Here is a 27,907-nt window from a genome sequence, read left to right as displayed (position 1 = left end):
TGCAATGCCATAAACCGTAAATCAGTTTTGTCCTACTTTAATATTGGTTTAACAATAAAAGAAGAACTTTGATGTTTAATATTTAAATAGTATAATTATTCCTTTAGAACTAAGTCCAGAAGGACCCTTCATGGGTACACAATGTGAAACAACAACGAAGAGAATGTGTTTTTGCTACACCAGGAGGCTTTAATTTGTAGGACCCAGTTGAAAGGTATGGCACAATTTCTGTGTGCTGCAGGAGATTCCACAGAAACTCTTTAGAAGGGGAAATGCTCTCCCACGATGAGGATGATGACAGTGGATCTAAGCACAAAATTGAACAACAAAGTTTAAATACTGTCAAAGCAGAGAATTGTGAACAATATCCACTATAGTCACTCAGAAATCATCACCAGATGGCTATCTTGGTGCCTTGGTTTTGAAACCCAGACACAAGGGTTGCTTTCTTCATCATTATTTTTGAAGTCAAGATTTGAGCAAGCCAAGCCTCCCTTTCCTTTTTCCCCTCTCTCCTACCTTTTGTCACTTCAGGATAGGTGAAAATAGAAAAAAATAGATTTTTGGGAGGAATGCCTATAGTTATGAGCTAAGTATTCTCTCTGAGCATTTAGTGAATTGGTAATGTTCACGTGCAATAATTTTTCTGTTTTGAAGGAAAGTTAGAGAGAAGGCAAGTTCTGCACCTGCGCTACAACCAGGGTATGCAGGGTGATTGTAACTGCAACTATCCATTTTTGCCAACTGTACAGGACCCTAGAAATACAGAAACATTTCCCACTACTTAAATAGATCCAAGGTACTACTGTAAATACAAATACAATTATCTGCTGTAACAGAGAAAACTCTTGTATGTTCAAGGAAAGATGTCATTCATTTCAACTTAGAATGCTTTTTGTCAGATCAAGCAATTACAGAATTACACCCGCTGAGGAAGGATAAGAGGACGACAGACGGATATAGGATGAACTATGACTTCGTGATGCAAGGAACATTCAAAGAAACAGGAGTTCCTGTGATGCAGAAGACAGGCGTTATAACATGACTTCTAGTGGTGGAATCACATCAACTGCCTACGCCTACAAACACTCTTAACCCAGTGCTGTACTGCACTATGCAGCATTTGGCCACCATGTTTCATATAGCTTGCCATACAAGCTATGCACTGGAACTAAAGCATGGTTATCTAATTAGAAGTCAATTATTTATAGCACACTGCCTTCATTTATTCATAAATTAAAAAAAAAAAGTATAATGAATAGAAAAGGAAAACAAAACAAGAGAAAGTTTCATGATTAAGGTGGATGAATACTACTTAGGGAACTGAATATGATCACTACTTCTACCATGAAGTTCCGGTGCAATGAAAGGTAAGTTATATAAAGCCATGCTCTTCAACATTCAGTTACTAATTGGGCTCTCAACATGAAAGCATCATTAAATGTAAAGTCTAGTTTCACCTTTATTGCCTGGGATGGTACACTGCACAGTTCGATTACAGGAAGGAACTATGACAGCTGGAACAGGCTCAGGAAACACAGGTTCATCTGAGATTTTAGTTGCTGAGGTCTATCAATATGTTTACGTAGTTGTGGATGCAGACTCTGAAAGAGATTCTTTCCCATAGTTTTCCTTCTAAAATGCCAAATTTGTAGCTACATATAAATTTTAGTACAGGCTAAGGTCTTTCATACAGCAGCGATGGGACGTGATGTCTCAAACGAGGTATCCTTCCAGCTGTGTCTGTCTGCATTAACCATCAGCTGGAGCCATGGCGCATTCTCTGCACCCTGCTACTTCACGTTTGCTTGACTCCAGCCTATGCACGCACTGAAGTGGTTACTTGTAGGTATAAGGCTCAGAGATCACACATACAGGACCGAGACCATGGTGATTCATCTACATAGCCCGGGTCTACAAAGGCTCTACTAAACACGTTGCATGCTCAAAAAGAGAAAAAAAGATAACTGGCACTCTAAATAAGGCGGAGTTTGCAGTCCCATCAATATCATTAAGAAATGCTGCTAAAAATGTCAAAAGTTATATAGTGATAATAAGCATAGTAATTGCTATTAAGACCAAAATTCATATTAACATCTGAATACTAGAAAATAGTGTTCACCTTTAGTAAGAGTTGCAACCCTGACTTGTCACACTGAATTACTTTTGAGAATAAGGAATATTTATAGCTGAATGGAAATAAAGACATCTACTTCATCAATGGAGTAAGAAACTGGTCACTTAATGAAAACAAGATGGATTGTCATTCCATATTTATCATTGCATTCTTCCTCAATCAGTTTTCAAGGGCCATGTAAAAACATGGTAAACTAAACCAAAAACTAAATGGTAAGTTTATTTTCTCAAGCATTACTCCCTATTTGCATTATTTCAAAATGAAAAATAATTCATTTTCTCTGTATCTTGTACACTTGTATAAACCCTCAGATACTTTATACACAATTATCCTTAGTGTTTAGTGACTTAAGCTCAGAAAGTATATGTACACATGTCTAGACAGATAAAGATCTACAGATTACATGTGTACAGAGACGGAGTGCGCATATGCAGGCATTTGTATGTAACAAAAGTAGAGCGCTATTTACTACCTAACGCAGATGGATAAGTCCGCTTTGGAGATGTCTGCAGACTTGTGAAATCAGCATGACATGTTTGGAATTCTTTTTCTCTTCTCCACTGCTGAAATAACTCAGGCAAATGCATGTTGGCAGTTCCTTTAAAGATTCAAACTAACCCATTTTACCTAATATCCTTCAGCTGCATTAAACACAAACACACAAAAACCAGGTAGCACAAATACTAAAGTCTAAATTTGTATTACTCACATATAAAATACACAAAGTCTGAATAATTTTGCATTTAAATCATAAATAAAAGAAAATAATTTTTATACTAAGTTGCATTGTCCGTGAGACAGATGAGTCTCTTAGGAGAGAAGTCTGCACCCAGAGCAAAGTTCCAGTAACAGAGAGGTGTGCTTCCTGAGGCAACTGGGGAGTGACAAATAGATCAAGACATCTCTAGACCTATTGGTTCCTATCAAATCAAGTAAAATCCAGTCTCCTGGGGTATTATAAGCCCCTGCTCAGAACAGCTCTGTCAAATGCAGAGCACAAGTCTTCTCCCTTATTCCATAGCTCCTAATGAGCGTTTGCCTCAACACTGAAGTGCATGGCTTTCATAATCTTTGACTATTAATTTATTTGTTGCTGGGCACAAGAAAAGCTTAAATCATAACTCTCTGAAATGCCAAATGAAACCAATCTATTTCCAATCTAAATTTTAATTAACTACTTTACTTCAGCATAACATTTTATTGCTACAAATTACTTGGAGATATATGCAATAACGAAGCTCTATAGAACAACTGAATGAATGAGAATGAATATAAAAATATTTACTTTGAAACTTTCATTTCTTTTTCTCCAAATTGTTAAAAAATGTATTTGGTTGGTTGAAATAATGTACAGACATAGTAATAGAAATATTAGGTGACAGAAGAGAATGGACCCGATTGTTGCAAATCAATTCCATTTTAATAGGCACATAAAACTAAACTAGCCTCAGCTTGATACAACTGTTGTATCTCCAAAATGAATGTTAGACATGAAATAGAAAAAAGGCTCGTGAGCCAAATTTATCTTATGGGGGGTTTTTGTTATTATTCCCCTTCTACATTATCAAAATATCCCTTAATGCTTTTTCCTTTTGAAAGGAAATCTAAGTATCTCAAAATAATATTTACAATCTCAGCTGCAATCTCCTTCATGATAATTCACTCTGGATGTTTGTTACTTTTTGTGAGGAATAGTTCTGCTTGAGTTCTCCACTTAGAACAAAACAACACTGTTTTCCTGATATACTTCATATTCAAATTATTCCAAAGTGTCGCACAGAGAAATGAATTAGATAAGGGCATAGGGAAATGTGTAATCCATACATGGCTGCCATGATGAGCTCACCAGTAAATGATAGAGCTTTGAACATTGAAACAACTTTAATGAGAGACGATAGTCACCTAAATGCCAGTGTTATCACCACTACTTCCTTTAAAAAAAATAATTTGATTTAACTTCCACTTCAGCAGTCTCCAATGACAGATATTTTAGTTTAATATCTACTTCTGATTTCTACTTAAAATACCTTTAGATTGCTACTTAGATATGTGAGAATTTCAAAAGCAATCTCCATCTTAGTTTTCTATTGTCCTACGATTTTTACACTCTCTTATGATTAATTGAAAACAATTCCAACTTCTTTTCTCTTTCTACCTAATTCAAAGACAGATGTAATATACCGTATCTGTTGCTACCTCCTCTCTAAATTAAAAGCATTGTTTCTGTGCAGCCTTTCATAAAGTTTCCAGATGACAATAACAGTGTCTAGTGCAGTGGGTCTTTTGTTCCTGGTTATTGCTAACACAGAACCAGATACAATTCTTTCTTTTCTACACCTATGTCTACATTGCAGTAAGAAGTGTGACCCAATGCACACACGCACTCGGGCTGCAGCTCTTAAAGTTGCAGCACAGTCTACAACCCCTGCCCTCAGTTTCTGAGACGTTGCTGTCCATGCCAGGTGGATTAACACGGGGTTAGCTTCCCGATGCATGTTGTAATCACACGGCTGACTACTGCAGCCACGTTGGTTGTAGGAAGTGGAAACTTATCGTGATTAAGATGAGCTATCAATAATCATCTATTTTTAAGTACAGCATCCTATAAATCCTCCTAATTAGTAAACTAGATGTCATCTTTTTAGCAAACAATCCCCAGCCTACTGTCTTATTTATTTTCTTGAATTCAATTATATTTGCCACCTGCTGGCCCAATCACCTAAATGACAGATTCTGGATGTAAGGGAGAAGTTGGGCCATAAACAATAATTTCATTATAGTTCAATTTAAAATATTTGCCTGCACCTATTTTCTCTGCTTTATGAAGAATGTTTATGCTATTTGCTCCTCCAGGGCTCTGCTGGCTGTGAGACTCTGCACTCCTGTTGGGAGATGCAGCAGCAGCACCAGCAAGAATGGTGCACTGCTCCCTACCCTCTGCTGCCAACCTCATAAGAAATCAAAGCTGAGATTTTTCTGGAGGGGAAGGACCACTAGAGGCTGAGTAAAGAGGGGAGGAGTGATTTCCAAACCTGGACTGAAAAAATTGATCAAGGTCCACAAAATTTAGTTGGTTGCTAAAAAGGACCCTTGGTAAAAAAAAAAGTTAAGAAATATTTCTTTAGCATATAAAAATACTAGAACTTTTGACATGAACAGAAAAGGAGGGGGCTGTACTCCTGTTGTTATTTACCTATCACGGGGCTCTAAAATCCATCTACTCCATAAACCCAATGATTTATATTTCAAAAAATCTTCCTGGATGAAATCCAGTCTGTCAAACGCACACCTTGCAGACAAGCAATTTAACTTGAAGCATGAATTCAAACGCTTTGTTCAGTGCCGCGGACTACTCTCAACTTTGGAAAAGTAAACAGGCACTGAGGCCATTCACTGCCTTTAAGGATTAAATGACGTAGAGGCCAAATTGATATGAAGCTGTTAAAGCACACAGTGCTATCACATACGAGCAGAAGGAAAGATCGAAGACTGAAATCTCTTTTGGTCTATTTTGTTCTTGACGAAAAACTCATCAACATCCAAACCATCTGGGTTCTACAGTTCATGCCTTCAAAGAAACCCACATTTCCTTCCACCACATTTTGTAACATAACTTACAAACCTACCTTCAAAAACTCACAGGTACATTCTGAAGCCTTCCTCAAAAAACACCAAAACCATGGAAAAGCAGCCCTGCTGAAATTGAGTTAACAAAACTCAGCGTTGTGACAGGAGATAATAAAAGCAACGACCCAGATTCTTGAGGTTTTTCCCCACTTCCTACCATATTTCCATTATATTTTCTTACAACTAGTTAATACATATAAGCACAAGTTAATTCTCTAGCAAGTAATTTATTCCATGATTCTGCATCTTTCATTTCACCAGTCCTCTCCCAGATTTATTTTCCAGTGACTTTCACAGTTTGAAAATTAATGTTAAGCCAATATTGGGTAAAATTATTACTTTACCGTACTTATTTTGCAATGAATAGTAATTTGGGTGAGTTTGAAAAACTGTATTATATATAAATGAAAACATTAACCAAACTGGAGGCATACAGTCAGTTAATGCCCTAATAGAGGAGCCTTGGAGAGAGAAACTGTACAGCATTTTTATGTAGCATGTGGGAAAACTGTGCAGCATGGGAGTTTTGAACGTTAATACTGCAGCTGTACTAAATCTACTGTGTCAGACTGTCTGCAAGCAAACCAAATTTAAGGAAGTACATTTTTACTGCAGCACTGGAGGCTGAAAAATGGGTAACTTGGTTAAGTTCAACAGAAGTAAGTTCAGCTTAAAGAACAGACATGAATTATGTGTACCTGTTAAATAGTCACAGACAAATAGTTCTGTTTGTAGTCAATTACGTGACCTGTATAAAGGTTCAAATTATGGATTGAAGAGTATAATTTTACAATTATATTTTAACAATTGTGGCAATTATGCGTGATAGAGAACAATTACTATATCAGGATCTAAACAATGAAAAATACAAAACATTTCCATTGACCATAATTTCATTGCTTAATGTCTTTTATCTGCTTTCATATATTTCCCTGAATGTACCATAAAATGTTAGATGGATATCTGAGTGACCCTGGGCATGATTCACAGATATTATTTTCTTGTAGCGTTTCATATTCTCTTGTCTGTTAAAAGAAAAAAAATGTTCTATTGCACACAGAAATACACACACGACAAATGCTGTTCAGCTGCTGTTATCACTGTGACGCATTTAAGAAATTTAAATAAACATGCCAATTCTTCTGCAAGCCTTGAATTAGCTGTTTTTCCATAAGCACCAAACACAATGTTGGCCTCACTGAAGACTGTGCAGAAGACATTCTGCAGGCCCTTTCTGACAAGAGGCACAAAGAAATATCCTCTGCACAGAGAAGTTCTGTAAGATGGGATGCGTGGCTGGGAAGTTTGGAAAACTAGGTATGCACACATCCACACACATACGCAAAAGTTTTGGGCATCTATTAGATTATAGCTGGAGTCCTAACAGTGCTATGACATATTTAACGTAGAGCTTAATTTACCTATAACTGTCCCCCTCTCCTCATGCTGTTGTTCTCTAGCTCTCTTCCCTTTCACTGGGCTGAAGAGAATCTTTTGTTGGTCTGTATATACTCAACCGCATGTTCCTTGTCCACAGCCCCTGCTCACACAGTTGACATCTCCATTTAGTCTTTTTTAGGAAGCTACTGTGAAAATTATAACTGTAATGATTTCAAAACAAACACACACACCCCCAAGCAGTGTGGTGCGATGAACTCGGCATCAAAAGCAGAAATTACGGAGTGGTAGACCAAACTTTTCAAGTTTGAATGCCTGGAGTTACACATCCAGATCCTTATTTACACATATTTGGAAGCCTGTTTTTCACCAGACATGCTCAGGCCTCCCAGTTACTAGGACTTTCTGCATCACTTGAAACAGGCTTTTTATTTAGGTACTTATCTACGGATTTCTTGCCTAACTTCGGGCAATCAAGTCCTATATAAACTTTGGCACTTAAGCTGCCGCGTCAATAAAAATAAGTCTGTTAACTTGCTGGAGCCTGAATGGCCTTCATCAAACTTTTTGTTTGTACTTTTGATCTATGAGCAGTCAGAGACCTGGCTGAAACTGATGGACAAGACAGTCGTTTTCTACTGAAAATAGGGAAGACAATGCCAGACTGAATCATGCAAGCTTACATGCTTAATCGTTATAACATCTTCTGAAAGAAGTTATATACAAGCCTAAGATGAATTCCAACATTTCTTCACCAGTGTTTTACTTTCTAAGTAGTTCTTAGTTAAGTAGTAAGTACCCTTGTAAGTAGTCTTCCATTAATTCTATTAATGAAGAAAGGTACTGAGTAAGCTAGAACTCATTGTTAAGATAATCATTACCATAAACAGATGTTTTATTTGACAGTTTGAGGGGTATGGGTGTGCTGTGATTTAGTTCAGAGACTTTAGTTCAACTGAAGACTCAGACCATAAAATTAAATTAATTAATTAGCCTCACTTATCTCTTATTGTATAAATCATAAAATCAGCACTCAAAGGGACAGAATTGGAGATGCTTGCAAAAAGACACTAGTTTTGTTTCGTGACATAAGTGCAAACATACAGAATTTTCTCTACCTACTCAGAACTGGTTTTAAGTATGGCACTGGAAGAATAGTGTACATTACAGCAAGATAGAAAATGTGTCTTGCTTAACAAACAACAGTGTTATCTCCTTTGACCAGACTCCAAGCAGATGGCACTATCTCTTAACCATATGCTGCAGACAAAGCCTCTGGCAGGTTGTAAATCAAACACCTTGTACTATCATATATCCACTTATAATATAACTAAACCACTGAAAAATAAACATACAGCCAAGTACGAGATATATATATATATATATATATATATATATATATATATATATATATGAAATGCATGGCGGAAGAATTCTTCCGTGGAAATGAAGTGTCACATTTGGAAATGTGGATTAGCCAACTGTAAGGATCAAAAGGTCATCTATGCATTCCTTCCTAAATGATATAAGTGTGACTACTGTACCTACTCTGACTTAACTGAAAAATGGCTAAGTTTGTGCTTGCTTTCCAAAACAAAATTAATTTTCAAATTAGGAGGAAGAGCAGTCTAATTTTATTCCAGAAACCTTTGCCTTCTGAATTAACATCTGCATCCTAATTTTTACAACCAAAACATTTGCATGGTTAAGCATGGGGAAGTATGATGAACAACTGCTTAAACAATACCAGTTTCATATGCAGTATTTAGTTCAGAGATGTGCTGCCTTTTCACCAAGCTGTTGAAGTCTATACCCGATTTTGTAGTAACTAGGGGCACAGGAAATAACTGATATTATAGTTCCTGCCACTTCTATAAACTCTGGTGGGCACAAAGATTCTACCGTGAATGCTTTGTAACAGAAAGTAGTCAGACGTGGCTAGAAATTTGTCTTAGAGATATATTTGTTGTGAATGAATGCAATAAAGTTGTATAAAAAGAATTCCCCCCCCCCAATATTTACATTTGAAAATCCATGTCCAATCTCTTCACTAATATATGATCCTTTTCTGAATGGATTACTTACTTGAATTAAAAGCCTGTCAGCCTTTTTATTTATTTGTTTGTTTATTCATTTTTAAGACTAGGTTAAGCACCTTCACTCAGCACTTGTTTTTCAGGCTGCCTCCTCAAGTACGCCAGTGCCAGACAACTTCCTTGTTAGTAGGTCTGGCCCATGAAAATCCTATTCAGCAGGCTATGCCTGCCTTTATTCTAATCTAGCGGTAGCTTTTCCCATCAACACATAGAAGAGGACTATCTTGTCCTCAGAGAGTTAGAAAGTTTCTTCTAATGCCATTTTTTACAGTTATTAATGCTTGAGCCTCCCATTATTATAAATAATAACTAGCAGAATATGTTGGTTTCCCAGGGTTGGAAAAAATCTTTTAGTGTTACATTTTTTTTCATGGAAAGGCAAACTACCACAGACGACTTTAAAGTTTTTTTCCTTCCCCTCTGTCTCCCCCCACCCTGTTTCTTTTTCTTCTTTTAATATATTTGACCATGAAGTACAATTTTTCAAAATGCCAACACCAAAAAAACCCCAACCAAAAAACCCCCAACAAACCCAAAACCCACAGTAGGGTTCTATGGTTCTTTCATGGGAAGTTGGGATATGCAAGAAATTATGTACTGGGTCTAGATGACATTTCCTTAAGACATGTTGGTAATTTATCCAAATTTAACTATCTACATGTTGTTTCTGAGGTCCTCCTTCAGTCTAATTATTTTATCTTATGCAAGGAACATTAAAAACTGAAGTACCAAATCACCATTTAATGAATAATGGCACATTTTCCTTTACCAGAGAACTTGACTGGCGCAAAACAAGGACAAAAAATAACTGATGAGGAATTCACATTTTACAGTCTTACACAATTATTTTTAAATTCAATAATATATATAGTAATGTTACCTTTTTTTTTTATTATCCTTTCCATACTTGTAAAGTGTTATGGGCATAATCTGGATAATTTTATTACATGATGAACATAGTCTTACTTATGGATAAGACTTCTAATAAACTAACACACATCTGTTAATACAAAATCTTTTTTGTTAGAAAAGAAGCAAAAAAGCCCTCCATATTGTTAGAAACAGAGAATTTTATATATTGTCACCAAACTAAAAACAGTAAGCAAATATTAACTTTGTGAATTGCAAAACAAGTTTTAGTGGCCAGTGAGGTAAATATTGACTGAAGTGAAGCAAATATTTATGTGCTGACGTTAATGGGACAAATCCCGTTCAACACCACAAACAAGATTTTGCCTACTATATTTTTGTGTTTGTATTTTTCTGAAAGTTCTGAAAGGAAATATCTGGCAATCTGTCTACAGTGGTAATGTTTTAAAAAACAATGTTTTTTCCATAACAACTAAAATGGATATGCATTCAGAGGGCCAGAATATTTTGACCTTGTACAAGACAGAGGCTTAACAAATTGTTTTCAGACAGAATGTGTTAACTCACTCACTAAAATCTGACCAGGTAACAATAGCCAAGACCTCTGTTTAACTGAGGTCTAAAAAGGCAAACAGAAAGTTGGTCAAATTTCAGCCACTCATAAACCTAAACTTTTCTTACACGTTGTGGTAACTAATGCCAGAAGATTCTTTATCTCATCATTTGTTCAGGCTATAGTCAGTCAAATAAAACTTTTTCTGGCAGACAATCTTAATAATTACAAAGAATTATTACAAATAATTATACAAAGTAGACTTTTTTCCTTCTGTGAGTTAAAGGCTGCCACCGGATCAGGACACACACAGAGCAGTTTCACGAGTACTTACAGGAAGCAATACCTCAGCCTGAGGTACCAACAGAACCAGCTTCAGTAAAACAGCGTTCGCTCCTATGTGCCACAAAAGTCCCCCCCGCCCCCAATGAAACCCTTTCGCACTATAAAACACAAACTAGCCTAAATTAATAAACCAACATAACTTTTAAACATTTCTGGTTTATGAATTATGTTAGAACATTAATTTGGTTTTTGAACCTAAAATATATTACTATTTACCAAGGAAAACAAAGAACAATTAAGGATATAACTATAAGCAAGTACTACAGAGCAAATATAAATTAAGAAACCTATCTACTCCTTCCTAGTAAATCCACTCAGGGTAGGTTTTGACATACATGAGAAGTCATTATTCAATAGAATGATTCACACATTCAGATTAACACATTAGATTGAAAAAAAATATTTTTGAGAAACTTCAAAGATTCTATTGAAAATTCTGGCACCTTTAAGCACACCCATTAGAGAATACCAACGTCTTGCACAGTGGATTATCATTACAGTACATCTTCTGACCTAAATACCTTTGTAATGGTCTTACAACAGCAATTAACACACACCTTCTAAAATTCTTTAACAGCTGAATATTTTGTGAGTAATTGTATTTAACAGATCCTTCAATGTCACTACAAGAAAAGACCAGTTCAGAAAACAGCTTCTCCACTTCATTCTAATGACCATGGGAATCGCTCTTTCTTGCAGATAAAGACAGAGGCTGAGCACCCTCCTGTGCAGTGAGTAAAAATTACAACTGCCCTTTGTGGCTCCGCTATCTGATTTTTATTCAAGGCTCTATCTATACACAAAACCCAAGACTCCAGGATCTAATTCACCAGTTTTGTAGCAATTATATGACACCATTTCAGTGGAACTACTCTCAGTTTAGAATGACTTAACAGAGACAAGCACACTGCTGTACACAGAGAGCTAGTAAGATTTCTGGAAACCTCAGGGAACAAGATGATGTCATTGCATTATAAAAATATCTGTTCAAATTCTTTGCGAGTCTGCTTGACAAAGCTTACATGATCAGACTTCAACAGTGAAATTCGGGCTCCTCTGCCATCTCTCCAGTGATGAGTTTTCAAAACTGGTCTCTATTCTTCAGTGCCCTAAATATGGGAGCACAGGAGTTGCTTTCTTGTGTTCAAAATTCAAACTGAAGTAAAGGTAGTATAATTGCAGAGGCTAGTTTTAAAAAGATTGAGCACTGAAAGCTCAGGAAGCATTCAAAGGTCATTTGAGCCTCTTGGCAAGACTTTCAAATCCTTCAAATAATTTAAACTAAATCCTCTTAATTTTGCAAAAGTCTTCCATACTCAAGTAACATTTTGTGTAGAATGAAGACAACCAATAAAGCCTTTGAATATTCAGGACATTCTGCTATTTTACAGACTCCTGCTAGGAAACAGTTTTTTATCATATAATTAACTACAATTCCTTTCCACATATCTGAGATCAGTTCCCTTAAATTTCACCAAAGATGTATGCTCTACATCTAATTTTAAAGGATTAGTTCCTTCCACACCTTCTGATGAAAAAATACTGATATTACAGTTTATTACAAGGAAAAAAAAGATTAAGATTGTAAACCCTTAACTTGCTCTACGCAGGAAGACTTCTGCAGACCTCCTTGAGGAATTAGGACTAGGATACAAAATACTTTTTTCTAATATTTCTATGTATAGAACCAGCTCTCAGCAACTTTTAGTACAGAGTAACTATTGAAAAGGTAAGTATCGCGCTGCCACGGCATCACCCGCAGAGTTCCACGAGGATCAGTGTTTGTTCCAGTATTATCTCATGTATTTAACAACCACAGGAAAAGCAGGTATACGCTGATGAAATCTGCTGATAGCATCAATTAAGGAGGTACCACCTGTACCCAGGAGGATGAGAAAGTCTTGGATACTTATATCCGAGTGTGTATATAGACCTGAAAACATTCCTGGACACCAGTTCAGCTATCTGTATGAAATTTATGGGCATCCTAGGAGGAAAGTTCAAAGTACAGATTGGTAAATTTATTGGTAGATATTACATGACCTAATGAGTGCAATACCCATGGGAAAAGACTTCCAATTTTACATTAATAATCTCTGAAATCTTTCTTGTATCAAGAGTTACTAAACCAGAGGTCATTAAGAGCACCATGAAAACATACCTGTTAAATAACAACATCACTGAAGAGTTACATACCTTCTAATGAGCTGTGAACTGGAGATAAATCAGCAAGTGACCTGCATGAGCAAACATTATTGATTAATAAGTTGTCATGAATTAATTTCATATTTCCAGGGCATGTAACAATGAGAAACAGTTTGAGAACAACTTTGATTTAAAACTACATTTGTACTTTAATGCATTTTATAATTACAAAAAAGTAACAGCTGAATGAGGCTTTTATATTTATACACTTACAAGCAATGTACAGAAGGCATGCATAATTTGCAACCATAAAATACTATTTAAAAATAAAAGATTTATAATTGCTTTTCCTGATTTGAGAGTCAAATTAAGATTTTTCACATTGTCCTTCATAATCCAAACACTATGCGAACAACTAACTGAGCAAAGAGTAAGAGAATGAACAATATGGCACAGCATAAGTCAAACACAACAGTTTTGTGTTATCCTTGGAAGGATGGGGATATAACCATGTAATTCTTTGAGTGCTTCCAGCTGAGCATCTGAAATCCACATTGGTGCTGCTACTGAGCAGTACTGCGACAATTAGGCAGAAGTACTATACAAATTAGAAGGTCATCTTAGTTCAGAGGGCCTACAGGAACAGGAAGCTTGTGGGCTTGTTTAATATTTAAGTGTACCTGTAGTAACTAGTCCACGCTTCTTCCAATACACCAGCCACGGCCCAAGTGAAATGCAGAGGACATGAGGCCTGAAATTTCCAGTCAAGAAATTCTTGATACAGATTCCAAAACCAACATAAAAGTAGACTGAATTGCTGCAGATGCCTCCTTAAAACCTACCTCCAACAGAAACAGAGATGTGTCCAGTGTTTTCAGCTTCTTCCTCAAATATGAAAGAGAAGGTTTATGGTTAGATGCTACACGTTACTAAATGCCAGGCCACTTTGCTCTTCTAAAGTTTTCCACCTCATGAGATCTGATGTCTAAGTGCTTGTCCTTTACATCTCGCAGGGTTACTGGCCCCACAGTATTTCTGTATTTAAAATTTCAAATTAAAACAGTATTCCTGTTTTAATTCAGAGCAACACAGGACTGATCTTCAAAACTGCTGAGATATTAGGCACCGGTTTCAGTGTGAGCTGCATACCTAAAGACTTTTTGAAAAATATCTGAGCCAAGAAAAACAGATGCCATTTCTGGATGCAAACTAATTTATTCAAGAGCATATTTTGAAAGAAAACCGTGTATCTATTTAATTTCAAGCTTCTCCTAAGAGCTACAGCAGCATTAACTAGGGCAGCATTTTCCTCAGGTTTCCTAGGAGGCAAAGCCAATTTCCAGACAGCAGGACTTCCCTGCGGTGAGTGCTAATCACTATCGAGAAATAATGATACCGCAGTACATATATATATTTATATATTTCTTAATTTCCTTCGTTATTATTGCCTTCCCAGATTAATTTTAATTGAGGCTTTAAATAAAAAGCAACAGGAACCACTAAACCCCCACCCGTTTGGCAGGCCCAGACCGCGGCCTGTCCCCGGTCCTGAGGCCCTGGCAAGGCCCCCCCACCCCCAGCCGCCTCCCCGTCCCCTGACGGGGCGAAGGCCTCGACTAGCCGCGGCCGTTCGTTGCCAGAGCAACGCCCAGCTCGGGGCCTTCCTCCTTCTCCTCCTCCCCTCACGGCTCCTCCTCTTCCTCCCCCCGCCGCGCCCTATCCCACCCACTCGGCCTCGGCGGCGGCGATGGAGGCAGCGGGCGGCCGCGGCCTGGGCAGCGGCGCCAGGCGGGAGGCGCCGGCCGCCTGATGAGGTACCGCCGCTGGGCCGCGGGTCGGCGCCTCGCCGGGCTCGTCCAGGGGAGGGCGGGCAAGGGGCTCCCAGCGGCCGCTCCCCCTCAGAGCCCGGGGCGGGGGGGGTAGGGGGAAGGAAGCGGGGACGCGCCTCCAGGGTCACCCTCCTCCCTACGCTGGAGCTTCTGTGGAGGCCGGCGGGACCCCCGGCGCTGCCCTCAGCGGCACACACCCTCCCGCCGCCACCGAGGGGGCTGGCGGTGCAGTTCCGGCGGCGGCGCGGCCCTGTGAGGGGCGCGGGCGAGGCCGCCGCGGCCCAGCGGCCGGCGGGAGCGAGCAGCGGCGTGAAGCCGCCTGCCCGAGTGCGGTGGGAGGCAGCGGCCAGGAACAGATGGGGAATGTTCGGGGAGAAGAGCCTGTGTCAAAGAGCTTATTTTATCTCATTAGGGGGGGAATAAATTCTGGAAGCCGTCCGCTGCGTGCGGATGTCTTACGCTTTGAAATCCCATTTAATAACTTAGTTATTTGAAAGTTTGGTAGGCAGAGAGCCAAGGGAAGCTGCGTTACTCCAACAATGGGATCATTCGCTCCTTTTAACACCGGACTGTCGGTTTTTGCAGAGGCAGGCCCTAAACCACTAACTGAAGAGTGCGAATGAGACTTTTTTTTTTTATTTCCCCTCCTTTCAGAAACAGCTTTCGTGGCCTGATCCTGCAGACACAAGAGTAGTGCTGTTCACACAAGTCAATACTATCGCCAGTTTATTGGCTTTAGTCACATGCGTAAAATTACAGAACATGAATTTTGGCTGGACTGAAGTATGATGTAATCTTTGGCCAACAAAAATACAGTAGTAGCAGCAGCATTTCTAAATGGTAGTAAGTTCCCCTATTCTGATATTATTTAAACTCATGCAATTTATTCTTCTAATATAACCTCCATTTTAAAGGCTGAAGAATTCTGGGTGTGTAAAAAATATAAAGAACTTCTTGCAGTGCAAACCCAATTTTGCTTTAATCTTTTTGTATCCCCAGTGAAACTAGCTGTGTATAAATGCTAAACTTTGGAAAAAATAATTTCAAAGAGGAATCCGGAAGAGTTTGGATTATTGAAAAAGGATTATAACCAAATTCCCAATGTTTCAATAATATTATTTGATAGCGACAAGTATTGTGGAGAATGCTTTGAAGCCAAATTTGACAAAATCATTCCTCTCACATGACAACAGTCCACAAAAGTAGATTTAACACTGCTTCACCAATGCAAAGTCTGACACAGAAGTAAAAAATTGCTGAGGAAGGCAATAGAACGATATCAGAGGAAAGAAATAAAACCTCATTTGGGTGGTCTCACTGCTAGATTCCTGCTTGGTGGCTGCATTTCCTTTTTTCACCTAGACCAGATGGTCCACGCTCTTTTAAATGCTTCTTACAAAATGGACTAACCTGGTTCAGCTCACTTACCCAGACAGGATAATCTTGTTAATCTCATAATGGCCCTCAGTTTTGAGCATGCACTAGACTTGTCTGAGCAAATGCTTACCATTTTATGGGTGCATGTAAATGCTTCTTTCCCATCATTGTTTGTTCCTTCTTTGGGCTATCACTGTTACTATTTCTGTGAAATTATGCAGCACTTCTAAGTTAGGTCTCTTTTGTACAAGTGTTGGTCTCCTATTCGGCAGCTTTGGTGTTCTGATTTGTACTGAAGCAACTTCAGATTTTACTAAGGCAGCCAGCTTCACTGCAGGCTAGAAAGTCTGCATGTGAATGAAAGGAAGTAATTTAATATGGCACACAGAAAGCTGCCCCATGGAGACGGGGTGCAAAGCCAGCATGGCAGCTTTCAGAACGCAGACAGACAGTATCTATCAGAAAGAAAACCTTTCCTTTGCTTATGCAGTCAATCACTCTGTACAATCTATTGTATTTTTGCGTTGAGGTTTTAGGGTTTTTTTTTCCCCCTGAACTAGTTATACTCTTCTTTCAACTGTGACTTTTTATATCCCACTATAGGAGACAAAGTAGCAAGAATCCGGACCAGAAAAAAAACCCACCATGCAACCAAATTGCAGTCATCTCCACAACATCCAAGGGAGCGGTGATGACTCTTCGTCTTCTCAGAGTGCCCACGCAGCAAGGTTGTCAGGAGAGAGCTCGTGCCACCATAGCGGAGATGTTCGCATACAGCTAAACTCTGCTGTGGGAGAAGCCAGAGAAAACGCAAGTTCCCGGCATTCGAGACCAGGTTCCCAAAGTCGCTCACACGGACATGCCCACAGCGAAGCAGGGGGGCTCAACGATTCCACTCCAGACTCAGAGGAACACAGCAGCAGCTCCCTCTCAGAGCTCAGATACCTCCTCCAGTGGCTGCACAAAAGTCTGCCGTATATCTTGATTCTGTGTGTCAAATTGATCATGCAGCATATAATTGGTAGAGTATAACAAAATAAGGTCTGAGGGAACAGACCCTCCCCCCCAAAGAGATACACTAATAACCATGCCTGAAATATAATTCAATTTATTTTTAGCTTTATTTTTATTTGCTTTATTCATCAGTAAAAGAGATTTACTAAACTACATTTCAGTGGCTTCTGTTTCCTTTGCTGGCATATGTACAATGTGCTTAATTATTCTGGCTTGATAGTCTGAGCTATTAATTGTAATTACAAAGACATATTAGAAATGACTAGTTTTTTAACCCAGTTCAGCAATTTTTTTTAATTTTCTTGTGTATAACTGACCCTTTTTTCCTAATAGGCATTTCTCTTGGAATCGGGCTGCTAACAACTTATATGTATGCAAACAAAAGCATAGTAAATCAGGTTTTTCTAAGAGTAAGTATCACCTTATGCAACAAAATTCTGTAAGTTAATCAAGACCTTTATCCATCAATTTTTTGAAAGAAATGTGAATGGAGATACTGTTTTATTTACCTAATAGTATTAGGTGTTATGGTTTCAAGTTGGAAGCAAAGTCTTTATACTTCTGTACAGCGTGGAGCTTCTCAGATAAGTAAGGTTTGCAAAATTCAAAAAGAGGTTTTTTTCCCCCCCTCTGACTTTGAATATTGAAATCACTTCAACTGATAAAAGCTTTTTGGAATTTATGGAAGAACTTCTTAACTATATTTGTGGAATCAAATAGCAATTGATTTAAACTTTCAGCTGTATCTGTTCACTCCCAAAGGAAAATCTGTTGTTTCTTCAGAGTGGGGTGGGTTTTGGTTGTGTTTTTAGAAGAAAAAAAAAACTTGATACACATAGAAACTGGTATGTTGAAAACATTAAAATTACTGCTGTACCTTTCCGTTGAGTTCTATTTTATTTGGCCCAAAACCACTACGATAAAATCCTCTAGTAGTAACTCTGTTCAGGTGCAACAGACAGCGCTTTAGAGATAAATATTTAAGACATTGATACTGAGGTAAGGACTGTAATATGTCTTTATGATTATCTTACAGGAACGGTGCTCCAAGTTGCAATGTACTTGGTTACTAGTATACCTAACTGGATCATCTCTCCTCTTGTACTACACCTTTCGTTCTCAGTCACTGTATTATAGGTAAGTAGAGAAACATCTCTACTCACATCATAAATTACTCAAAATTAAATATTAACTGGGAACACTTTATCTGGGCTGCTACTGTTTTTCTTTAAGTGTGGCATTGGTTTCTCTTTCATTTTAATCTCCATTCCTCCTCTTCTGCCAAATTGAACAGGCATTGTCCTTAAAAACAGTATGTTGGAATTTGCAAGATTAGACCCCATCCTCAACTTAAAGGCACTGCTGTACCACAGGGAACGTACCTGGGTTTGATTCCTAGCTTTGACTCTACCACCTTGCCTTTGGAATACTGAATACAGCATTCTCGGGCTCTGCAGAGTTTCTGTCTCCAGTTTATTTTTTTTTCCATTACCGTTCTGTAGCTCCAGTCCTGGCTGTAAATTGGTCAAAGGCTGTATTGCTAAAATGGGGAAGAAAGCCTGTCTCTAGAGGATGGGGGTTGTGGTGAAGATACAGGAAGGAAGGTTCAAAAATTGAAAGGTTGTCAGAGATCATAAATGATCAGTTTGCAATAAAGAGTTCATTTTCTTAGCAAATATTTTTCCTCTATGTAAACCAGGTTTCCTTTGTTAATTAAGCCTGCCGTGATAATCTCTGGTTATGCTTTCCTCTAAATAGGGTGCTCCAGTAACTTCTGTTAATTCTTTTTGTAGCTTAATCTTTTTAAACCCTACTGTGGATTTTATGAACTTCTGGGAGGTACTTTGGATTGTGGGAGTCACAGACTTTATTTTGAAATTCCTCTTCATGGGCTTCAAGTGCTTTGTTCTCTTGGTGCCTTCTTTTATGATGTCCTTTAAATCCAAGGTAAGGAAACAATCTGTATTTTTCCTTCTCATGAAGATCCTTTTAACAGTAAAATTAGCTAATTACTGAATTCTACCCAGAGAAAAGTCTTTTTAATTAAAGGTCCGTATATAATCCACCACTACACTATGGGTGAGAAAACCCTGTGGATTTCATGTTCTTCCCTGCTTGGTGCTAAGGAAGGTTTACAGTCTGATCTGAAACAATTGCTTGTATTATGTCATTTGTCTCTAAGTGGGGGGGGGATGAAGAAACCTTTTATTTGCCACAATGTAAGAATGCGTATACAGGCGGTTAGTGTGGAGCAGCTGAAGCACAGTGAATTTTTTACATGCTTGACAGTAACGGACATGGGATGATTTTAAGATCTGCACATGTAAATAGCTAGCTGGGTTTTCTGTCTCTTCAAAAATAATCTGAATTTTCTTTTTGTTAATAAACTTAAAGCAGTATTTGCTTCAGATCAATTAATTTGAGGAATTAAGCTATGAATCAAACCAATGAAGTTTAATAATTTTCACAGAAGCCTACACTGGTTGGTGGGGTATTTATCTGCTTCCCGAGGTGAGACAGGCAAAACCAATTAAATTTCATGTCAAAATAGAAAACACTAGTACTGGATTAAAAAAAAAACAAAACAAAAACCACCACAAAAACCAAACAACACGTCCAGTTCATAAGTGGTGGCATTTGAATAGGATGTTTTGGTAGGTTTTATCTCTTAAAATATACCAGAACAAGTTTTTCTCAGGTACAATGGATTTCTCTAAATACCAGTTTATAATCAAGATCTCTATTTCTTTTTTTCTACAGCTAGTGATATAACATCAAAAAATAGTTACTGAAAATTCCATTATACCAACAGTGACCTAAATTAAAGAAGGAATCTGGTCAATAGTGGCATTATCCAGTGTACATTATAGAAAGAGTACTTCTTGCCTATTACAAATACAGTTTTAAAGACAAACTTCAGGAAATAAAGAGCTGAGCTAAATATCTATGATTATACATGCACACACACACAGAGGGCTCTGTGCAGGACACTTGAGCTTTGTTATTTAGTAATTTTTAGGGTGTCATTGAACTCTGTTTACCTGTTCAGTCCAGTTACCCTATGCTTCGTTCCTGACCCTCCAATTTCTTATCACCCCATAATTATCACAAGATAAGGCTTCTTACATAGGCATGAAATAATGTTTACAGGAAAACAGTTTGCAACTTATGTTTGTTAATAAAAGAATGGGCCTTGCTCTCATTTTTTCAATCCTGAATGCAGGACACAACTCTGCTAATGACAAACTGACTAAATTTATCTTCTTTTCCTTTTCCCTGTAACATTTGTTTTCTTTTTTAATTTTGTAAGCATTAAGTCCGATATCATTGTTAAGTAGGTAGGCATCTGACAAAGCCATCCTCTTTGAGCCTATTAATTTGATTTTCTGCAGTACAGCAATCAATTGTGTTATTGCTATTTGTACACTTGTGGTGAGACTCATCATCTGGTCTCCATTCTTTTTCACGCTGTTTCAACTGTTTCAAGATATTATGAGAGGAAGTTACTCAAAAGAATAACAATACATCTTTTCTCTATTTTTTTAAAAATCCTTTGTGTTTTAAATCTTGAGCGATTCCTTTGCATGTCTTGCTTAGGGCTACTGGTACATGCTGTTAGAAGAACTCTGCCAGTATTACCGTATGTTTGTCCCCATACCAGTTTGGTTCCGTTATCTTATTGGCTATGGGGAGCTGGACAGTGTCCTAGGATGGACCCTTGGGATATTGCTGGGCCTTCTCTACCTCATCCTAAAAGTATGTAAGCTTTATATTCCTCTCAAACTATTTTGCAGTAATTATTAATGGAGGGTTAGACACACACAAACTAACACATTTCTGAAAGTTCCCCTGTGTTTGAAACAATTTGCAAATTGGTGATTCATTTTAACCGATCCAGCCTTCCAAAACCAATGGGAAAACTGGCTCAGGACACTAAATCTTCTTCTTCCTGCACCTGTTCTGGGAAAGGATTGGGGTGGCACAGCAAAGAACACTGCTCCTATAGGTCCCCTCACATCTGACACTGATCAGGCTGTTATCAGATACTGAGGAAAAGAGTTTGCAAAAATAAAGGTAAAATTCATGGCTAAAAGAATCAGCGTTTCCCAGGAAACTAGATTTTCTCTCTGCTAGAGTATCCTGTGTGATGTTAAACAAGATAAACATAAGTGTTCATACTGGCTGTCTACTCCCCCTAAGAGCTAATCTGCCCTAAATGTAACCAGACTCAGTACAAGTTTGGCTTTGAACATGGCAAATACTTTATAATGCTATGGTCTCTTCATTACAAGACTAAAGACTATTGCATATATGATAACAATGCTGATGTATTTGCACTTCCTTGTGTGCTTCATTTCAGAACCTCAACACTATTTTTCTTCTAAAGAACAGACACCTACTGGGGAAAAAAACTTCAGGCTAAATTCTTAGCTTGGTTACATATTAAGCAATTAAAATAGGGTCAGTCTGAAGTATAGCTTTGCTTATGTTCTTGCCAATGTCAAGCAAGCAGTGAGACTTCTAGTGTTGGAATTTGAGCAAGCACTTGGAAGCTTTTTAGTTCACAGAGAAAAATACTAAGCATAACTTGGGTTTTCTTTCCCATTTCAGCTTTTGAGCTTTTTTGGACAATTGAGAAACTTCAGGCAGGTCTTACGGATATTTTGTACACGACCAGTGAGTACTGAATTCTCTTATGACAAAACTATAAACCCAATTTACGTGAAAATACTTCTTTTTTAAATACCTCATTCCTATATTACTTTGCAGTGTTCTAACAATAGACAACTGCATTTTTAAAGTAAAACTCTGTATACTTGGTCTCCCATTTCATGGTCTGAATTCCTTGACTACATGATTACATTTTCATCTGAACAACAACAAAAAACCCCAACAAACCAACCCAACCCCCCAAAAAAATCTATTGTGCATGTCTCTTCAGATAAACATAGGTGAAATAGCATACCCTTTATGTCCTGCTTTCTGCTTTTTGACTGGAATAAATATTGGTTGGATGCAGGCAGAGCTTTATGCTGAAATACAGTGAGAATTGAAGCTTGCCAAATTGACATGCAAGTAACTTCTGTTAGAACTGCCAGGTTCTAGATAATCTTTCTCTAGTACTAAGTGGTATTGTTTAGTCGGCTATTCATGCAGTAAAATATACAGAATATTTTGGAGCACAGTGTCATTGAACTAAAAGAATAAAAAAGCACTTCTCATTTTCTAAGTGCTATGTTGGTCAAACTTAACACAGTGCTTTGCTCAGAGGTCACTGTTAAAATAAAACTGCTACAGATTTTTCCAGTAACTGATCGGGGAAGATGCTAACTGGACAGCACGGTAAGCAGGAGCGTATAAGCTTTAGGCCCCAAGACAACTACTAAAAAACTTAGCAATATTTCATAGGATTAGGGATTGAATAGTCTTCCTGACATAGCAGCCCTTATTCCCGATTTCTTTCTGTCCTGGCATTTTTGTGTTTTGTTTTGGCTCCTCCTTTCCTACAAACTAATATCTACTGAAAATATCTTGTTTCACAGCACTACGGGGTGACAGCTAGCAAGAGACAGTGTTCCGAATCAGATGATATTTGTTCAATCTGCCAAGCTGAATTTCAGAAGCCTATTCTGCTTGTCTGTCAGGTAATACACACAATCAGAATTGTTTTTTGCAAACTTAAGAATATTTTAAACAACTGGTAAACAAAACTATAGATTAGCGAGTGTATGTCTTCTGATTATTGTTAGAAATCAAGCTATGCAAGTAATATACCATCTTATAAATGGAAGAGCTTAGAAGCTCTAAGTTCTCATTCTTTTCATTACAGCACACATTTTGTGAAGAATGCATCTCTTTATGGTTTAATAGAGAAAAAACGTGTCCACTCTGCAGAACTGTTATTTCAGACCATGTTAACAAGTGGAAGGATGGAGCTACATCTATGCATCTACAGATTTTCTAAAGCATGTCAAACAACTTGTTTTACAGTTTGTTTGTTCAAGCTAAGGTTTTTCAGTTTACTGCAGATTAAATTGTAGGTGGCACAAGGAAAGAGTTTCCAAATTCTAGATATCATGCTTCTATGAAATGTTTCAGTATTTAAAACAGTGCAGAAAATGTTAACTTGACTTTCTTATGTATAGAAAAGTAAGTTTTCAGAATGAATGCAGACAAGCCAGCATTGCTTCTCTTGTGATTCTTGTAGGAAACAATCAAGTCCTTGAAAAATGCTGTACTACTTCTTGCAGCAGCTTCTTAATTCAACATTTTATTTAAAAATTTAAGTAGACTTCCAGACTGTACTAAATTGTATTTATCCTTCTAACATGACTCAACCCAAAAGGTCAACCTACCGTTTTATTAAGATTATGAGCAAATGTTATGCTCTGGACTACAGTGAGAATTAGAGCTACTTGTCACACTTGGCATTAAAGATCCTTTAATGCTTGCCCAACAGATGAGAAATTAGCTTCTTATTCATGTACCTGTAACACAGCAACTATTTCTCACTGTACCTGGAGGTAAGCCACAAGAATAAGACACTTCCCCTTTAGGTTCTTGTAGACTTCTCATGGATCTCTGGCTTAATACATAAACCAACCACTGATGTTAGTTTTTTACTTAGCATTTTATAAAGTTGGTATTTTTAAAACAAATCTTTAATACTCTATTTTTGTCATAACAGGAACCAGATTTTCTTACAGGGGAGAATCTATTTTATACTACTATATTTGCAATTTGTAGTATGCATAAAAATCAGAGAGAATAAATGCATTTAAATCTATTTGTTTGGTGCATGTTGAATAAAGAAACAAGATTCATTACTGTTTCAGTATTAACTTATACGTAAGCACGTAACAGCTCACTGCTAGGTATAATTTTCCTGTTAAACTAACATCTCTAAAAAACAAAAAACCTCCAAACACTACAACTTATTCATGACCAGTCTTTATGCTAATTATAGAGTTACCTTATGTACAATCTCACCTTTTTTTTTCCTTCTTGTCTTTTGCTATTCAGATAAGACTAAAAAAAAAAAAAACACCCTCAAATTATTCTGTTACAGCAAAGTTAAATTGAGTTGCCATTAACTTGAGCTTAACTGAACACCTTTAGGAAACTTCTAAATTAGGGAAAAAACAGAATTAAAAAGTTAAATGCTTACTTGATGAATGATGTAGCAACTCAAATGGCCAGGCAGAGCAAGTACTATAAACTTGCAGCTGACACAGCCAGATTTATAGGGCTCACAGGGCATGATGGAGAGCATCCTTAAAGGCACAGCCAAAAGTGTAATACTAGTAGAATTTAGTAGTCTGAATAAAAATCTAATGAGATGGAGGATTCAAGCTAAGAGGTATAATTTTATGCTCAACCTGGGTTTTGCGATAGCATGCTGTGTATTTGCTAATTGTGTTTTTTTGTTTGAAGTTTACTGCAGTTGAGAGTAAATGTGGCCTATGATTGTTCCACCGTGGTATCTGAGTGACTGGGGAAAAAGACTCCAGCTTAAAGAAAACAGGCAAAAGCTTCTAAGTCAGTAATTGGAAACTTATGGGAGTAGAAGAGACTGGTTCTCATGGAAGCCTTTCCCAGCAGGTGAGGTATTTAGTGTGGAGAATGTGCAGCTGAACAGTGTTAGAGCAGTCCTGAGGGTGGCAGGGAAGAATTAGAGCTTGGCCACAGCCAGAGCTCTGCCATAACCGCCTTGTGCCTGTACCTCCAGTATTGTAGAACAAACTGCTCTTTGTTTCCTCAGAGAGATCTAGCTATGTCTTAGCTTGCATTTGAGGTTCATACAAGATCAGAACTGTTTGTTATTTAAATTTCACCAGTGCTGATATTCAGACTGCTGCTGCAGCGGAACTTCCCTTGAGACAAGAACTGAATCAGTCAAGGAACAAAAAGGAGTAGGGGGAACTTAAGGTTAGATTCTGAATCTGTGATGGGCCCACAGAGACTTTGGCAGCTCATTTGGTTACACAATAATATTTAGACTTTCCCAAACTTCATCATGAACATACACTTTAGCTAAAGAGTGGTTTAAGGCTTTTTTTTCTTCATACGGGTATTGTGTGAGTATTGTGTAAACAATGAGTGCTATATTTTAGTCAACAAATAGCACCTTTAAAAAAAGCTTTGCTTGTGTAAAATGTGTGACTAAGTCTGTACACAGTTAATAAGGGCAGATGTAATAACCAGCTCTTTCTAAAATACTGGGCAAAATAAAAATTGTAACTTACCCTGGATTATTTTTTCCTGAAATGCTAATACCAACAGCTTAATCACTTAATTCAAAAATCCTCTCAGAGAAACTACAAACTAAAATTCATTAGACTTGGCCATGATGTTAGAGCAAGGAAATGCACTTCGTAATACTTGAGTATTGATTAAATTAATTGCCTACCAGTAACAGGTAGCCATTCATCAGCATTCCAATAATCTGTGACAGACTTTCCAAAATCTTTTTACAACAATTGGTCTAAATCACCTAGTCCATTCCAGGAATATTAATTCGGAAGGTACCGGTTCTGAGATGCACCAGCTGCTTACTACAAACAGTTGTCCTGAAAGCAGAGCCACCACCCTGCTGATGAAGGGACACGATCTGAGAAACAAGTATGCTTTCTTACTGCCTTGTCCCCAAGATGACTAAATAGCAGCCCCATTGCTTATGCAGCAGGGAATAGTGAGAAGGAAGCTTGCTGTTCCATCATAGAATAGAATCACAGAATCATCTATGACTCATCTGTGATTCTATGACAGTGCAAAGCTGAAGTGGCCAACAGCTTGGACTGGCAGACCTAAGATGAACGAGGAAGGTAGTTACAGATCAAGAAACATGCTGCTTTACACATATACATTCAAAGTATGCAGGGAAATTTGAAAGAAATTAACCTGAACTAAATATTCTTTTGCTATAGAACAGAAGTATTTCTAAACTGCTTACCTCAACAGGTAGTTCAGTATCTGAGACAGATACTGTACCTTGAGGAATTAAGGCATCAAGGACTGTACACAAGGCCAGCATTATTACTAAAAGTACGGAACTAATGTACAAGTATTACACTTGTGGTTAAGGGAAAAAAAACCCAAAACACACAAACTTGACAGTGTCACCTGGCCTGTACAGCTCACCAAGACTGGTTTATGGAACACAACAAAATGCGGGGTCAGTGCTTGAGGTCAACCCTGGATTGTTGTTGATCCTTTGGTATTTGTCTACCACATAGTAGTAACACCACCTTACTAGAATTAGGGTGGATATTGGTCAGAGATAGGACCAGGGAACATTTGTCTTTTATTCTCTCTGTTGATGATTTTAATGAGTGAAAATTATTCAAACCCACTAATATTATCAAACACATTTTATTAAAAAACAAGAACTAAAAAGATATTTTGATCAGTCAGTTTAGATTTACACTTCAGAAATGAAACAAGTCATTCTCATCTTAGTTACAGAGAGGAAAAAAAGTGAGTAACTTACATCCACGAATGACATCCTCTCTGATCCGCTTGTCAGCATCATGCTATTAAGATGCAACTCTTCCTTACCAAGCCCACTCAGGCCAGGGTAGCTGCCCTGCTTTCCACACACACAGACACCCAGACACCCAGCACACGTCTGACTCTGCAGGAGACAGAACAGAGAAGAGGATGACAAATGGCAATCGGTAGCCACTTTCTAACAGCCCAAGAACTGAGGTGAATGCACCAGCCCTTGGTAAGACAGGCCGATCAGAACTAGCATCTGTCGGGTCCTTTAAGTTCGAAGCGGAATTCCTCCTCCCTCCCTTTCCCTTCAAAGCTGTCATGAAAGACAATGATTTAGTTCCACAGTCATACTTAGGGCCTACCTACTTCCTTAACAAAAATAAAAATAGGTCACTTGGATTAGCATATGTTTAAATTTGCATTTAACTGCTATTCACATCCATCTTATTCAGCGGTTGAGTATATTTAGTTCCAGTAAACTATGAAAGATGAAAAACAGAATAGGGATTACCTTTATTTCTACTAAGGCAGCTCAAGTTTGTTTCGTGAAGACAGCTACACAGCCAAGTTAATCTAGAAGAGAACAATCTGTAGAAGTTCATATATAGGAACTGCATACAGTATATCATCAAGGATCTGCAGGAAGAATATTTAAGTAATTTGCCTTGTTCTTAATAACTTCTCCTCTTCCCTTACCCCAAGGGGTAAAGGATTTCCCTCTAAACTAGGAAAATGTAACATCAACTATCCTGCTGTAGAGACAGAATTTAAAAAAACAAACAACAAAACAACCAAAATCCAAGCATCTGTCCTAAGAACAACAGTAGTCTCCCTCAACATTTGATGTACTTAATGATTAACAGTGAGAGCAGGTTGGGAGTTAATACTAAGAAGAGAACAGACCCAAAGGAAACATCCATGGTATAGTTAGAGTGGACTCAAATATTAAATGTTCTCCAGCAGTTCAGCTTTTAGATAGCAAGACCGAAAAAAAGGGATATTCAAAAAAACAATTGAC

The 27,907-nt window shown here is 37.8% G+C and overlaps 2 protein-coding genes across 3 annotated transcripts; one reads left to right on the top strand and one right to left on the bottom strand.

The window, feature by feature from the left end:
* Positions 1-109: 109 nt before the first annotated feature.
* LOC129215287 (uncharacterized) lies at positions 110-16,478 on the bottom strand. Its single transcript, XM_054848096.1, has 6 exons — positions 16,429-16,478; positions 14,901-15,381; positions 14,014-14,052; positions 13,852-13,922; positions 13,223-13,263; positions 110-306 (listed from the first exon to the last, which is right to left on the bottom strand). The coding sequence occupies exons 1-6, from the start codon at positions 16,476-16,478 to the stop codon at positions 110-112; spliced, it is 879 nt and encodes a 292-aa protein (XP_054704071.1).
* On the top strand, positions 14,870-24,215 carry RNFT1 (ring finger protein, transmembrane 1). Of its 2 annotated transcripts, none has more exons than XM_054847216.1 (9): positions 14,870-14,985; positions 16,981-17,344; positions 17,725-17,801; positions 18,428-18,528; positions 19,185-19,338; positions 20,989-21,147; positions 22,003-22,068; positions 22,935-23,036; positions 23,222-24,215. In XM_054847216.1, exons 2-9 carry the CDS (start codon positions 17,023-17,025, stop codon positions 23,354-23,356), a joined length of 1,116 nt encoding a protein of 371 aa, XP_054703191.1. In that variant the 5' UTR covers positions 14,870-14,985; positions 16,981-17,022; the 3' UTR covers positions 23,357-24,215. The 2 variants fall into 2 exon arrangements, with proteins under 2 accessions (XP_054703191.1, XP_054703190.1); XM_054847215.1 differs by having other exon boundaries at positions 16,981-17,398.
* The last annotated feature ends 3,692 nt before the right edge of the window (positions 24,216-27,907 follow it).

Source organism: Grus americana, chromosome 19 (genome assembly GCF_028858705.1).
Source record: "Grus americana isolate bGruAme1 chromosome 19, bGruAme1.mat, whole genome shotgun sequence".
NCBI classification, from domain to species: domain Eukaryota; kingdom Metazoa; phylum Chordata; class Aves; order Gruiformes; family Gruidae; genus Grus; species Grus americana.
The sequence above is the reverse complement of the archived record's forward strand: the minus strand, read 5'-3'. Positions and strand labels throughout refer to the sequence as shown.

Coding starts and splice junctions, on each gene's coding strand:
- LOC129215287 (XM_054848096.1), bottom strand. CDS start 16,478: ATGCTCAAAACTGAGGGCCATTATGAGATTAACAAGATTATCCTGTCT. Junction 15,382..16,428: donor AACAAGATTATCCTGTCTGG/GTAAGTGAGCTG, acceptor TCTTTGACACAG/GCTCTTCTCCCCGAACATTC. Junction 13,264..13,851: donor GCGTGGACTAGTTACTACAG/GTACACTTAAAT, acceptor TTGCTCATGCAG/GTCACTTGCTGATTTATCTC.
- RNFT1 (XM_054847215.1), top strand. CDS start 17,023: ATGCAACCAAATTGCAGTCATCTCCACAACATCCAAGGGAGCGGTGAT. Junction 17,399..17,724: donor GATCATGCAGCATATAATTG/GTAGAGTATAAC, acceptor TTTTCCTAATAG/GCATTTCTCTTGGAATCGGG. Junction 23,037..23,221: donor CTATTCTGCTTGTCTGTCAG/GTAATACACACA, acceptor TTTTCATTACAG/CACACATTTTGTGAAGAATG.